The 14589-nt window shown below is 46.9% G+C and overlaps 1 protein-coding gene across 1 annotated transcript; it reads left to right on the top strand.

The window, feature by feature from the left end:
* The first annotated feature begins 8098 nt into the window (after positions 1 to 8098).
* On the top strand, positions 8099 to 13435 carry LOC148868934 (auxin transporter-like protein 2). The gene is made up of 10 exons (XM_088969667.1): positions 8099 to 8721; positions 8875 to 8991; positions 9271 to 9481; positions 9574 to 9759; positions 9887 to 9999; positions 10108 to 10291; positions 10472 to 10569; positions 11091 to 11298; positions 11409 to 11666; positions 12857 to 13435. Exons 3-10 carry the CDS (start codon positions 9314 to 9316, stop codon positions 13073 to 13075), a joined length of 1434 nt encoding a protein of 477 aa, XP_088825793.1. The 5' UTR covers positions 8099 to 8721; positions 8875 to 8991; positions 9271 to 9313; the 3' UTR covers positions 13076 to 13435.
* Positions 13436 to 14589: the final 1154 nt, after the last annotated feature.

Consider the following 14589-nt stretch of genomic DNA (forward strand, 5'->3'; position numbering starts at 1 on the left):
CCCTAAATGGCACGAAGATAGAGTGCTATGTAGACGACATGGTCGTCAAGACTCAGTTTTCACAAGAATTAATACAAGACTTAGACTCTGTCTTCCAAATCCTGCGTCAGTTTAGCATGAAATTGAACCCCAACAAATGTGTCTTCGGCGTCACCTCGGGCAAGTTCCTAGGATACATTGTCAATCGGCGCGGTATTGAGCCCAACCCGGACAAAGTAAAAGCCATTCTAGATATGAGACCACCTCGAAAAGTAAAAGAAGTTCAGAGGCTAAACGGCCGCATTGCCGCTCTAAGCCGCTTTATGTCCAAATCAGCAAACCGCTGCCTACCTTTCTTCAAAGCAATAAAAGGCAAAGGGTTCGATTGGACCCAGGACTGCCAGCTCGCATTCGACGAGCTAAAAGGTTACCTCGCTAGCATGCCAACCTTAGCCCGGCCTGAGGTGGGCGAGGTCTTAGAACTGTACCTCTCGGCAAGCGACGAGGTGGTCAGTTCGTTACTAATAAAAGAAACAGACCGGGTCTAGCGACCCATCTATTATGTTAGTAAAATTTTGCAGGGAGTAGAGGCAAGGTACCCACAGATAGAAAAACTAGCATACGCCCTAGTGACAGCAACTCAAAAACTCTGCCCATACTTCCAAGCTCACACCGTCATCGTCCTAACTAACAAACCTTTGAAACAAGTTTTACTCAAACCCGAGGTTTCCGATCGACTGACGAAATGGGCCATCGAACTCAGCGAGTACGACCTCCAGTACAAACCAAGAACCGCTATTAAGGCCCAAACTTTGGCAGATTATATCGCCGAGTGCACTTTCAGCCACGAAGCCCCACAGGTCGAGCCCGAGGTCCCCAATTCGAGGGAACCCGGAGATCCTGAGCTCATAGAGTCCGAACCCCGTGAAGTAGCAGCCAGTGTGGCATCTCTCCTGGTCAGGCGAAGCACGAACTAGGATGAGGAGTCCTGGATCCTTCACGTGGATGGTTCCTCAAACCAACAAGGCAGCGGAGCTGGAATAGTCTTGTGCGGCCCGGGCGGCACAAAATTAGAATACGCACTATGCTTTGAGTTCGCGGCATTCCAACAATGAGGCAGAGTACGAAGCACTGATCGCCGGGCTGGACCTAGCGCGAAAGGTAAAGGCAAAACACTTGGTCATCTGCAGCGATTCTCAGCTCGTGGTCAACCAAGTTACAAGCAAGTATGAAGCACGCGAGCTCTCCATGATCGCATACTTAGCCAAAGTAAAAGAAGCCCTGCTCAACTTTCAGTCACACTTCATCAGGCAAATCCCGAGGTCAGAGAACACTGAGGCCGACGCCCTGTCCCGGTTAGCCAATACAGTCACAACAACATGAGAACTGTTTACATAGAGGACTTACCTCGGCCTAGTATTCTCGGGGGGACAGAGGAGGTCGCTCCCGTCTTGGAGGCAGAGCCGAGCTGGATCGACCCACTCACGAGCTTCTTGATGGACGGAACCCTCCATGCAGAATGCAATGCGGCCAAGAGGGTGCAGCGCCAGGCAGCCAAATACGTCATAATAGACGAACTGTTATACCGACGGTCCTACACGCTCCCCTACTTGCGTTGCCTGCGACCTGCCGAAGCCGAGTTCGTACTCCGCGACACTCATGAAGGCCTGTGCGGCGGACACATGGGGGGCAGAGCACTCGCCCAAAAAGCACTTCGACAAGGATACTACTGGCCAACAATGAAGGCAGAAGCTGTCGAGCTCGTAAGAAAATGCGACAAGTGTCAGAAGCACGCCAGTATCCACCATCAACCTGCCTTCGACCTCAAATACCTCGCCAGCCCGTGGCCCTTTGCACAATGGGGCATCGACCTCCTGGGGTCATTCCCACCAGCAACAGGTGGAAGAAAATTCCCAGTTGTTGCAGTAGATTACTTTACGAAGTGGATAGAAGACGAACCTCTGGCAATTGTTACGACTCGAAACATACAAAACTTCATTGGGAAGAACATAGTATGTCGATTCGGGTTACCTCGGGTACTAATCTCCAACAACGGCAAGCAGTTCGAGGATATCAAGTTCCAAGAGTGGTGTCAGAACATGGGGATTCGGCAAAACTTCACGTCTGTCGCGCACCCGCAGGCAAACGGTCAGACAGAAGTAATGAACAGAGCCATCCTACGCAGAATGAAAGCACGTCTGGATCGAGCTAAGGGATTGTGGGCCGAAGAGCTACCAAGTGTCTTGTGGGCTCACCGAACTACCGAAAAAACAGCCATGGGAGAAACTCCCTTCAACCTCACCTACGGCACTGAAGCAGTAATCTCGGCAGAAATCGAAGTACCAACATTGCGATTAGAAACATACGATGATCGGACGAACGGAGACGAGTTACGTACCAACCTCGACCTATTGGACGAGGTAAGGGACCTCGCACACATCCGAACAGCGACATACCAGTAGCAGGTAGCTCGCTACTACAATAGCAGAGTAAAGCAACGAAGCTTCCGGGTCGGCGACCTGGTCCTTCATAAGATTATGGCACCCGAACCCGGCGTGGGCAAGCTCGGACCTAACTAAGAAGGGCCCTATAAAGTAAAAAGAACGCTCGGGGGGGGGGGGGGGGGGGGGGGGGGGGGGCATACGTACTCAAAACCTTGGAAGGCAAACAAGTACCTCAAGCGTGGAACATCGTGAACTTAAGGCGATACTACTTATAAACCACCAAGCGAAGTGGACGAAATCAGGTCCTATGTGCCACGATGCAAGCCAAGAGAAACCTCGGCGTAAACATGCAAAGATGAGCATATTATCAGCTCGGCGAAAAACCAGTTCGCGGCAGAACAGGTCGCGGAAGTATAATAACCCGGACAAAGTGCGACAAAAAATCAGTTCGGGGAAAAAAGAACACGAGCAAAAAGACTATTTATTCCAATGCAAGAAACATGAGTACAGTGGCCATCAGAAAGGACTTACAAAAAAAAAATTACATGCCCAGAGCCACCTCTTCACCATCAGAAGGCACTTCAACAACACCTGAAGGCCCTGCCTCTCCTTCAAAGTCCGGCTCGCCATCGGCAGCATTGGCCATCTCCTGAGTTATACGCGAAGTGGATATGGCACTTACATCGAGGTCGGGGTACGTATTTCGGATCATCCACCTGCTCAACTTGAACCCCCTCCTGTAAGAATCCACCATTAGATCGTCAAAACGCGGAGAGGCAATGTAGTCCTCAACTGCCTTCTTCTTGGCGTCTTCAATGCATTGGGAAAAAATCTGTGTTCTCTCCCTGATGTCCTCCTGAAGATATTCGACTTGATGCTGCAAATCCAACTTCAAGTCCGCCATATGCTTGACAACTACCCCCATGGCTTCGGCGTCACGCTGAGACCTTGCCTGCTTGGCCATCGCGATGCGAGCAGCTTCTTCAGCAGCGTAAGCAGTCGCCTCAGGAGCGTAAGCAGCCGCCTCCGCAGCACGGAAAGCTTCTTCAGCAGCATGAGGGCAGCCTCAGCAGCTCGCACCTGTCGCAAGCTCCTCTCCACTTGGGCCGCCAAGGCATGAATCGAAGAATTCACCTACCAAAAGAAACAAGTGAGCAAAAACAACAAAAGCAATAGAAAATGAAAAAAGAAGACGGAATCTAACTTACGACCATGGCATGTGTTACGTCGCGGCAAGCGACCTGATTCAAGGGAAGATCAGTCCACTCCGCAACCTCCTCTGGGAAAGTAGCGTCCCTACTCTTCTAAAGAGCGTAGTTCGGCGTCAACACGCTCCTGAACTCCCCTTGAGCTCCCGAGCCCGAGGGCCCAGCCCGCGTATGAGCGGACCCAGAGTGAGCAGGAGCACTTGAGTATGCAGGAGCGCCTGTATGAGTGGTCTCGGCGTAAGGCGCCCCGGCAGTTTCGTGCATCGGTCGAGTCACTTCGGGCTCCCTGGGCAGATCCTCTGGTGTATAGTCTGGAACTTGGGGCTCCTCATCCAGGGGCAGCTCGGTACGAGTTCGCTTGGCAACCCACTTCCTCCTCTTCATACCTTGGAACAAACGCCCCCCACGAGTTCTCTCCACATCCATCACACCTGAAGAAATGAGTTTGACATCAGAAAAAATGAAAAGAACAGAGCAAACAAGAAAACCACATAGCTAGAAACCTACCCGAACTCAGGCCAGCTGCAATAAGCTTGGCCTCTGTTAAGTAGTGGTGGCACTTTAAACCTTGCCGTGCCCATTGCCGGAGGCCATTCACCGTCTCTTTATCGAGTCACGCCTGAATCAGGAGCGGCCTCACCCCACCCGGTCTGAAAGAGCCATCCTTGTGCACTTCGCACGCCGAAATAGTCCCGCTTCCACGCCGGGACCTTATTAGGAAGATCGTGCAGAAGCTTAAAACCCTGGCGAGGAGAAAGGTAATATGCCCGTCTCCCCCTAGGAAGAGAATCCGCCTGTCTCTTGAGCATCAAGATAGAGGAGAATATCTCTAAGTATAAGGGGAAGTTCTGCTCGCAAAAAAGGGGAACTGTCCCCACCAGGTTCCGAATAGAGTTCGGATGAAGTTGGCCAATGGTGACACCGAAGTGGTTCATGACTTCGACGAGAAGGGGATGGAAGGGAAGTCGCACCCCCGCAGCGAGCTGCTCTCGAAAAATCACGATCTCGTCAGGATCGTGTTCCCAAGGAAAGCTACTTAAAGGAATAAAATATGTATACCCCCCAGGAAGGTTGTAAGACATAAGTATGGATTGAAGCCCCTCAGGCGTCATGGTCGAAGGACCAAACCTGTCTAGCATCCGACCTCGGCGGGAGGTAGACACCAAACTGCCCGAAGCGACTCGGCCTACTAGTTCATAGTCCTCAAGCTCCACCTCAAGTTCACTGAGGCAGTCGGGGGACACAGCTCGGTTGGTGGATCCTACGTCGGCCCTACTCGAAGAATCGTCTGAGCTATCAAAGCTAGACATTGGGGAAAAAGATGGATTCAGGAAAGTACTCACCGGAAAATTCGAAGAACAAGCCAAAGAATCGTGAAGGCTATATAACCAGCCTTGACGCAAGTTGGAAAAGACTTGGACGCGAACTGAAAGGTTGGACGCGAGCTCAGTAGACAAACCGCAGAAGTGACAAACCGACTGGGGTCCCCCACTATTTATAACTACAGTAACCAAGAATCGACCGTGCAGATCGAAGACGATCCGACGGCCCACGTTCTTACTGACCGCACGACCCTTAAGGTCGAGACGTGATTGGCGCACGTCTTTCCGAAAAAAAGCGAAACGTCAACGCACGTCTTTTTGAAACCGACGTCGCTTCGACACACGTCTTTCCGAAACTGACGCACCGCACGTCTCCCTGACAATCGCCCGCGCACGTACAGCAGTGGCGCCCCTTTTTGAAATGACCCACTATCATGTCCTAGCGGCACGAATTGGTTTGAAATTTAAAACGTGCGCTGTCACAACCATCAGCATTCTTGAGTAAGCACGTTTCCAGCCTTCTCGGAAGCCGAAGGAACCCTAGCAAAAGCAACTCGCACAGTGAAGAATCTAAGGGCGGGACAAATCCACCTGCTACCTCGCGAAACTCCCCGCACCATGGCAAGACCCCCAGCGCAAGGAGTGGGGGGCAATTGATGAAGGAAGATTTGGCCCGACCTCTCTATTACGTGACATGTTGCAGAAACAACAGCTCGGCAAAAGGGGCCAAGCCTAGGCGGGAACAAGGGGACACCAGCGGACTGAACTCCCTATGGGGGGCCCGAACTCACCCTTTGTACAACAGCTCGGCAAAAGGGGCCAAGCCTAGGCGGGAACAAGGGGACACCAGCGGACTGAACTCCCTACGGGGGGCCCGAACTCACCCTTTGTAACAGCTCGAGATACACTTCACCGAACTGACCCACTTTGTAACAGGTCGGGATACACTTCGCCGAACTGCCACCTTGTAACAGCTCGGGATACACTTCGCCGAACTGACCCACCTTGTAACATCTCGGGTACACTTCGCCGAACTGACCCACCTTGTAACAGCTCGGGTACACTTCGCCGAACTGACCCACCTTGTGACAGTTCGGGATACACCTCGTCGAACTGACCTACCCTATAGATACCTCCAAGCTCAAGACCTCGCCTCGCTCAGCACTTCGCATCACCTTCTGGGCACCAAAACCAAACAAGTTGTACCATGCCTGACACTAAGGAAGTCCATGCCCGAGGGCGCCGCGCCCGACTGACTTGGGATCTAACGTTTGGCGGCAGCACTCTAAACGGCCACTTGCCACCGCCACTGACACCGCCATCTCCAGTTAGAAAGACGGTTAGGCAGTGACGGTTTTGTCTCAGCAGAAAGGACGACGGCCGAATTGACAAGCACAAGGGTAATCATACCCGACCTGACAAGGGCCTCGGGGCGAGTGCACGAATTGATTATAAGAGTCCCCTGCCCCCCGACAAACGAGGTATGCAAACTTTGCGCTATCTGATATTACCTTGCTTTTGAAGGATTCTAACTTGAGCTTCGGAACCTCTACACCGGGTTTCCCCCAGAGCTTCCCCATCTCCTTCGTTTCAGGTTCCTGCTACCGCGTTCAGAAGTAACCATCAATTTCCTTTTCATATTCCGGCATTATACACTACCATTTGTTTTCTCTTACTTCATTTTCCCAGTAAACAACTAAACATATATTTAATTTGGAAATTTGAATTAGTTCGATAGAGACGAGATAATTAGACGCTTAATTAAAGAATTGGTTCTGAGATGGACGGTTCCAATCCCTGTATGTAGAGACCAGGGCAGAGAGGTAAGTGGGATGGGCAGATGGGCCAGTGAGTGATCGAAAGTGACTGAGTGCGTGTGTGTAAAAGTGCTTGGTGAGCTGTTACCGAACAATAGGGAAGAAAACGAGGTGGGCTCCATGTAGATGGAACATATTCCGAATTTTTTTGGCTTACGACTCAAAAATCCTATCATTAATCATTACCTCCCCACTAAAACAAAGTTTAAAACAAAAATTTGTTGTTTAATTATTTCTCAAGCATCATTAGAAACTTCCTACACCCCTTTTTTTTTTTGGTTTTGGTAACAGTCCTACACTCCATATCGGCTTCATCTTTTTTATATATTCAAGCCAAGACGTGAAAGTGAAAGTGCGAGCCAGCCATCTGAAGGGGGACCGGGGTCGAGTCAAGTGGAGTGCGGAACCCTCACCCAGCCGACAAATCCCGTTTCAACGGAAAGTCGTGGGCATCTCTCACCGTTTTTCCTCCCCTTTGGGCCTTAACCTCCACAATTTCTCACTAAATACATCCATCCCACCACATCCTCGGTGGTCCTACAATGCCTCCACTAATTTTACTTGAATCAACAGCTGCAATAATCGCCATTTTGACTCACGAATCGCTCTTATCGACTCGGAACCTCGGATCCTCCATATGTATAAAGCATAACACCCCCTCCCCCCTCATATTTCCCCTTCAAGAAAATATGACTCGCCTCTATCAGCAAACGATTCAATGTTTTGTGCTGGGTCCCACATGACCGGCATTTCTTTGGCCCATCGAACGTCCAAATAGAAGAGGGAAAAAAAAGGAATATTCTCGATGCCGGAAGTGGGAGGGCCGCCCCGGCAAAGGGTGGCGGTGCGGGTTTACTTTAATAAGCGTGAGACGCGCTGAGTGGCGGGACCTGGTTGGCTCGGCTTAAGCCGATAAAGCAAATCAAGCTGCGCCGGATGAACGTGTAAAGTAAAGAAAAGATAGACGGAAGATCATAGATGGACCTCTCTTTCTCTCTCCCCCTTTTACGGCTGGGCGTGGGTGGGTTAGGCGGCCCATGATGCACGACCCATCACCTCTCATTCAATCCAAGTAGACACTAGACAGTAATCACAGTATCACAGTAGATACGGCGAGTCGGCCACAGGTTGATGGAGCCAGGGTGCAATTAAATTCATTTTATTTAATGAAAACTCGGGAACAAAATAATACAATAATTAGGTTTTTAAAAGCGACGGGAATTAATTGGGAAAATAAATCATCAGAATTATTTGAGTGAGATTTGGATCTGAGCGTTACTTTTTAAAGAATGCTTTGTAGCGAGGGACACAGACTTCAAGAGGGGAGAGTGAGGTAACTCAGCCCACCACGGTAGTACCACTGTTACAAAAATATACAAAAAAAAAATTACAGAGACAAAGCAGAAGAAAGAGAGATTTTAGGGCCTCCTTCCCTGATCTAAATTTTCATTTAATTTTGTCGAAACCGTTTGGAGCGTGTTTTGGCCTATAAAAGCCGCTCCGGTATTCCATTTCCCTTTGATCAGAACGACGTCCTTTTCTCCAGATCTCGATTCTCTTCCCAAAAAAACGAACTCAGAATCGAATCAAAAGAAAACTGGGTTTTGCCTTCGTTTCTTTACCTCGGCTTTCTCCTCTCACTCTTTCTCTCTCCACTGTAGAGAGAGACGACTGGAGCTTTGAAGTGAATATATATAGTAGGTAGTCGAGAACCAAAAAGGGGGCCTTTTTTCTCCTTTTCTCTATGTCTTTCTGCAAGCCTTGGGAAAACAGTCTGATTTTTCCAATTGGATACCTCATACCTTTACCTTCCTCGCTGGTACTTGGAACTGCCGTTTTCACCAGATAAAGTTCGCATTTAGGTGCGGTTTCCGGCCAAGTTGTTGTGACAGAGGAGGGAGATTGAAACTGGCGATTAGCTCTGTAATAATAGCGTGCATTAAAGGCTCTGGTAATGTTAGAATGGGGAATTTCCAATGCTTGTCTGCAATCGTTATCTCTCTGCAATTGCTGTAACACTAGTCCAATTCTAGTTGTCCAACTCAAACCTTCTCTTTAAGAAAGAAGGGGTACCGAAATAAAAATCTCCTCGACCCTTGTATAGGAAAAGAAGAAAGAAGGCAACGGATCTCCGGAGATAAACGCATTTGTCTGCAGAAGGGCCTGTGCTTTTCCCTCATTCTGCTTCACATACATACCCGAAAGAGACCACACGAAGAAGGTAACTGAGGCCCAAATTGGGTTGGGTTTCTTCTGCTTCGTCTGGTTGGTGTGAAACATTGTCGAAATCGTTTTCGGTCATTCTTTCCTTTCAAGCTTGACTAGCGAGGCACTCCCTTTTTCGGATTCTTTTTTTTTCTTCTTCGTTTGTTGTTTCTGGGTGAAAGCTGTATTCTGGGAAGAATGGAATTTCTTTTGTTGGATGCTGGTTTATATCCGCTTTCGTTTTCTGAGGTTTCGTCTAATTCTTTTGTCTCTTTTACTGTCCGTTATGTTTCAGATCTAGACGGAATTGAGCTCCGCCGTTAAGAGATAACGGAAGAATGCTGCCTCAGAAACAAGCCGAAGAAGCGATAGTCTCCAGCTTTAATGAGACGGAAAATGAGGGGAAGGAGGAAGAGCGGGCAGATCAGCCCATATTTAGCATGAAGAGCATTCTCTGGCATGGTGGCTCCGTCTACGACGCCTGGTTCAGTTGCGCTTCCAACCAAGTAATCCCCAGAAACACTCAAAAATTAAAATGAGATCCATTTATTTTTTCCCTCGTTAAATCTAAAACAATCAATCTCGCCATTTATCACAGGTAGCCCAGGTGCTGCTAACGCTGCCCTACTCGTTTTCCCAATTGGGCATGCTCTCAGGCATATTATTCCAGATATTCTATGGCCTAGTCGGTAGCTGGACTGCTTATCTCATCAGTGTTCTCTACATCGAGTACCGTAGCCGAAAGGAAAAGGAGAACGCGAACTTTAAGAACCATGTGATTCAGGTAATCTCTCAAGAATAACAACATATCGGAAAAGAAAAGGCGAAAATTTTCGACTTGCAGATAAAATCGGACTCCTTTTTTCTTCTGAATTCTATTAAAGAACACTCGCTTTTTCTTTTAATTCCAGTGGTTCGAAGTGCTGGACGGATTGCTGGGGCCATACTGGAAGGCCGTAGGACTCGCCTTCAACTGTACGTTTCTCCTCTTTGGTTCCGTTATACAGCTAATTGCTTGCGCTAGGTAAGCTCTGATATTTTCGTTACTTTCGCATTCCTTTTCTACAGTTCCAGAAAGTGCAGAATGCTGATTTGATTTAACTAATTTCTGGCGGTTTGATGATGAGAGCAGCAACATATATTACATAAACGACCGATTGGACAAGAGGACATGGACGTACATTTTCGGAGCTTGCTGTGCGACGACGGTATTCATACCTTCCTTCCACAACTACCGGATTTGGTCATTTCTCGGGCTCGGGATGACCACTTATACGGCATGGTATTTGGCCATTGCAGCTCTGGTTCATGGCCAGGTAAAAAGAAAAAATTTCCCAGTACTTTGCTTTGTCTTTTCTTTATTTTATATAAAAAATAAATGTTTTTCCATCCTTTTCGAGCTTCTGCATTTGTTCTGATTTGTTCACTGTTATGGAATCGGGGACTATAGAAGTAGTAGTTAGCAGTAAAAGTGAATGTTTGTTTTTCTTTTACAGGTTGAAGGCGTCACACACTCTGGTCCACAGAAGCTGGTTCTGTATTTCACCGGAGCTACCAATATCCTCTACACTTTCGGCGGTCACGCTGTCACTGTGTAAGTCTCTGAACATAGCAGGAGAGAGAGAGAGAGATCACTATAATTGTTGATGAAAAAAAAAGAAAAGGAAAAGAAAGGAAATTTCTCATTCACCTCCTTTCACGCTGCTTCTATTTGCAGCTTTTCAGTTTTTGTTGCTCAATCGGGTATCCTGAGAAAGTGAATTATTGAAAACTACTTTCTGTTTCAGTTTGAAGACGAACCCCCACCCCCCCCCCCCCCCGTCCTCCGTTTCCATTAAACCCGTCCGCATGAAATTCGATTTCCGTATTACAGAAATTGTTCTTTAACTGTAATTAAGCCGCTGATTCATCTTCAATTAGTTGTCAAAATTAAACAGCCGGAAGGTAACTTTTCTTTTCCCCGAGTAAAGACGAATTCTGTTACCCAGTGGGAGTGGCTGCACTGCCATTGATAGTGGTAGTGACTGGTAGTAGCGGTAGTGGAAGTGAGTGAAAACGATGTGGGGACGTAGGGATTTTTGGCATGACGTTTGTTTTTTATTAAATAAAATACAGGGAAATTATGCACGCAATGTGGAAGCCACAGAAATTCAAGTACATCTATCTACTGGCGACGTTGTACGTATTTACGCTAACGCTTCCGTCAGCATCCGCCGTCTACTGGGCCTTCGGCGACCAGCTCCTCGACCACTCCAACGCCTTTTCTCTCCTTCCCCGAAACGGCTGGCGTGATGCTGCCGTTATCTTGATGCTCATTCATCAGGTCCGTTCCCGTTGGCGCACCTGTTTTCTTTTATTTGAACAAACTCGGTCTTGTTGAATGATTGAATTTACAACGCTCTGCCATTTTGATTTTTTTTTCACCGTGGACAGTTTATAACGTTTGGGTTCGCATGTACGCCGCTGTATTTCGTATGGGAGAAGGTAATAGGGATGCACGATACCAAGAGTATATGCTTGAGGGCACTGGCTAGGCTGCCGGTGGTCATCCCTATTTGGTTCTTGGCCATTATTTTCCCTTTCTTCGGTCCTATCAACTCCGCCGTCGGTGCTCTCCTGGTCAGCTTCACCGTATACATCATACCGTCCATGGCTCATATGCTCACTTACAGAAAGGCCTCCGCTCGCCAGGTAACCTATTCTCTCTTCCTCTGCAGATAGAGATGGCATTGCCCATTTAATTTGCTGTCTTCTATCTGATTAGTGTTTTTGCTTTAGTTTTCGGTGCAGCTGCAATATCGTAATTGTCTTTTATTAGCAAGGGTGATTTAGTAATTTGAGTCTTGCTCGGTTCTTTATCAGCGAGCCGTCACGACTCATGAATATGAGTTTGACTCTCACTGGCCTTTTTTGATTAGCCGCACTTCAGGTTGGGAGGGCCCCCACTATTATAGTTCCGTATTCCAGTACTACTAGTGAAATGATAACCGGGACAGTCTGATTGGGTAACAGCCGTTGATATCTGCAATTGTCAGATACGGATGGCCCACTAATGATCTGCTAGTTGGTACTCGACGAATTATGGGTCCCAACACTTTCACATGGGCCACGAGCCATGCAACTGTTATTTGTATGGACTCGGGAGCAAATGTTGATATAGGATTTTATCCTAGACTTTGGTTTGTCGTCTACGCAAAGGGGCATTTTAGTCATAGTTGATGTGATACTTAGGTATGCCGGGACATGTTCTGGTGAATTTTCGTCAAACAAGTAGGTGTGGATCCCTTAGAATTAAAAGCCCTTGGATTGCGAGGATCCCGGTTTCAAATAATTGTGTGGTACCACATTTATGGCGACCTAGTTTTGAAATGTCGAAAGTAGCCACTGTATCTCTTTGACGCTTTTGAAGGTGTTAATTACATAAATCGGAGGGTCCCATCTCATTGTAATGGAGGTCTTACTCTGTCTTTTACATGGGTCCCGAATTACCACGTGGCAAACAAACAACCTTTTCACTATGAGTGAAAGAGAGACCAGAAGTGAGTAAGACCCTTGGGAGGAGGAAGGTGTGATGTCCAACTCACTTGATTATGTGCAACAGTTGTGCCATGTACTTGGTAAAAAAAAAGCGAAGAGGCTAGAAGTGAGTAAGACCCTTGATGAGCTGGCTAGGTGGCTTGACTCGCTTGTGAGGGTTGTGACCCCCAATGAAAAATCGACAAGTCAGCGGTGGAAAATAAATTTCAAACACCACCTGAACTACTTTTTAATTTCCATCCCTGACGTGGCTGTGGTTCATTGGGGGTCGCTAGGGAAGAAGATATGGACATCATCTGAATTTTGCTGTATTTTTTTACCTATTCCTCTCCTCTGTGACGCAGAATGCGGTCGAGAAGCCTCCCTTCTTCCTTCCGAGCTGGACGGCCATGTACGCGGTCAACATCTTCATCGTCGGTTGGGTCTTTGTCGTTGGTTTCGGATTCGGAGGCTGGGCTAGCATGAGCAACTTTGTGAAGCAAGTCGACACATTTGGGCTATTTGCCAAGTGCTACCAGTGCGCCAAGCCCCCGCCAGTTGCTCCAACTCCCTCCCATCACTGAGTTGGGTACTGACTGAGTCGTCAACCGAATCAGCACGAGTCAACCTAAGACTAAGAAAACAAGGGAAATTTACTCAAAACCGCAACATTTTCTCCCCAAAAATCCTTCTCTTGTATTATACACGGGCAGATAGCAATATTTTCTCCCCACATGCTGTGTGCTGGCTTTCTTTCTTTCTTTATCCAATATCCATCCCCCCTCCCTCTTTTTCTCTCTTTTGGTTTTCTATTTTATTTTATTTTATTTTATTTTCAATTAGTGATTACTAATAGATACTAGATAGTGTGGTGATGAACGATTCCTTTGCTACGAAAGCATGGGTGCTCAAGTTAAATATATTTTGGTATTTTATTCTTATAATATTTTTCTCTTTCCAAATGAGGATATATCCTATATGAATTGGGTTTGTTATTATTATGACGTTGGAAGGCTCATTATTGCATCCATGAATCACAGATCTAGAAATTAAGTTATGTGGGTCGAGTCTTTGGTGTCAAATGCCACGTGGCGTGATCACAGTGGCAAATAATTAATGAAGTTGTTGCCGAAAGACCCTTTTGACCAAAAGATTCTCTCTACTGGCGAGATGGGTATGGGCCTCCCTTCACGTGGGTTGCACGTTGGTCCACCTCTAAATCACGTTCTACCCTTTCAAGGCTTTCATCTAATATTCCCTAATCACATGTAACTACTGTTAGTTGTACATGAAACCTCATGTATTTTATGTCGAATCAGTGTTGGTATTTTAAATAACTCATGGGCATTTTAACTGTTAATTGTTCAAATCAGACCCTTGACCTCTTAACATTTTTTCTTCCTTCACATGAGCCAAGTGTTTAGGTGTCGTCTTGCTGTTTGAATAAGTTACATATGGAAGAAATGAGTCTTAACCCTAAAATGGGTGTGTATTTATTAGGGTTTACTAGTCAAATTGGATTTCAAAATGAGCTAAAAATCTGGAAATAAGAGGGTTGATATGATCAATTAGGCAGACAAGCATTTTCTTGGGCTGAAAATCCATCTTATCAGAGGAATTCTTTTGGGGGGGTTTGGTCTGTCAATGGAGTTCTTTATGATTTTATTAACAAAGATTGAGACAAAAGCCCTTCTTTAACCTATAAAAGTTGTCAATGATGTGGACTAAAAGTCTGCTTGAGTGTGTATGTGTGTGTTTTGGTCTTTGTAGCTTTCTCTTTATTCCCCCTTTTCTCCCCTGATTCATCCAGCTCCATAACTGGGCTCCTTTTGCTTTACTTGTTCCACTACAGACACCAGAGCATTACACTACATTCTAAGATCGCTCTTTTAGTGCACTATTTGGCAATACATGTGGGCATTTAGCACATATAGAATTTAATGTAACCATAATCTCATCTACTGATTTCTTTTTCTACAACTTCACCATCTCATTTCTGATTTGGTAAATTTGATTCCCTTGATTCAAGCATCCGAGGCAGCACTCACATTTTGATGAGGAGTGGTGGCGATGGGTTGGGTCAAACCATTAAGACCCT

This window comes from Nelumbo lutea, chromosome 2 (assembly GCF_056320005.1).
Source record: "Nelumbo lutea isolate HS-2025 chromosome 2, American lotus-T2T, whole genome shotgun sequence".
NCBI classification, from domain to species: domain Eukaryota; kingdom Viridiplantae; phylum Streptophyta; class Magnoliopsida; order Proteales; family Nelumbonaceae; genus Nelumbo; species Nelumbo lutea.

Coding starts and splice junctions, on each gene's coding strand:
- LOC148868934 (XM_088969667.1), top strand. CDS start 9,314: ATGCTGCCTCAGAAACAAGCCGAAGAAGCGATAGTCTCCAGCTTTAAT. Junction 10,570..11,090: donor GGCGGTCACGCTGTCACTGT/GTAAGTCTCTGA, acceptor AATAAAATACAG/GGAAATTATGCACGCAATGT. Junction 11,667..12,856: donor GAAAGGCCTCCGCTCGCCAG/GTAACCTATTCT, acceptor TCTGTGACGCAG/AATGCGGTCGAGAAGCCTCC.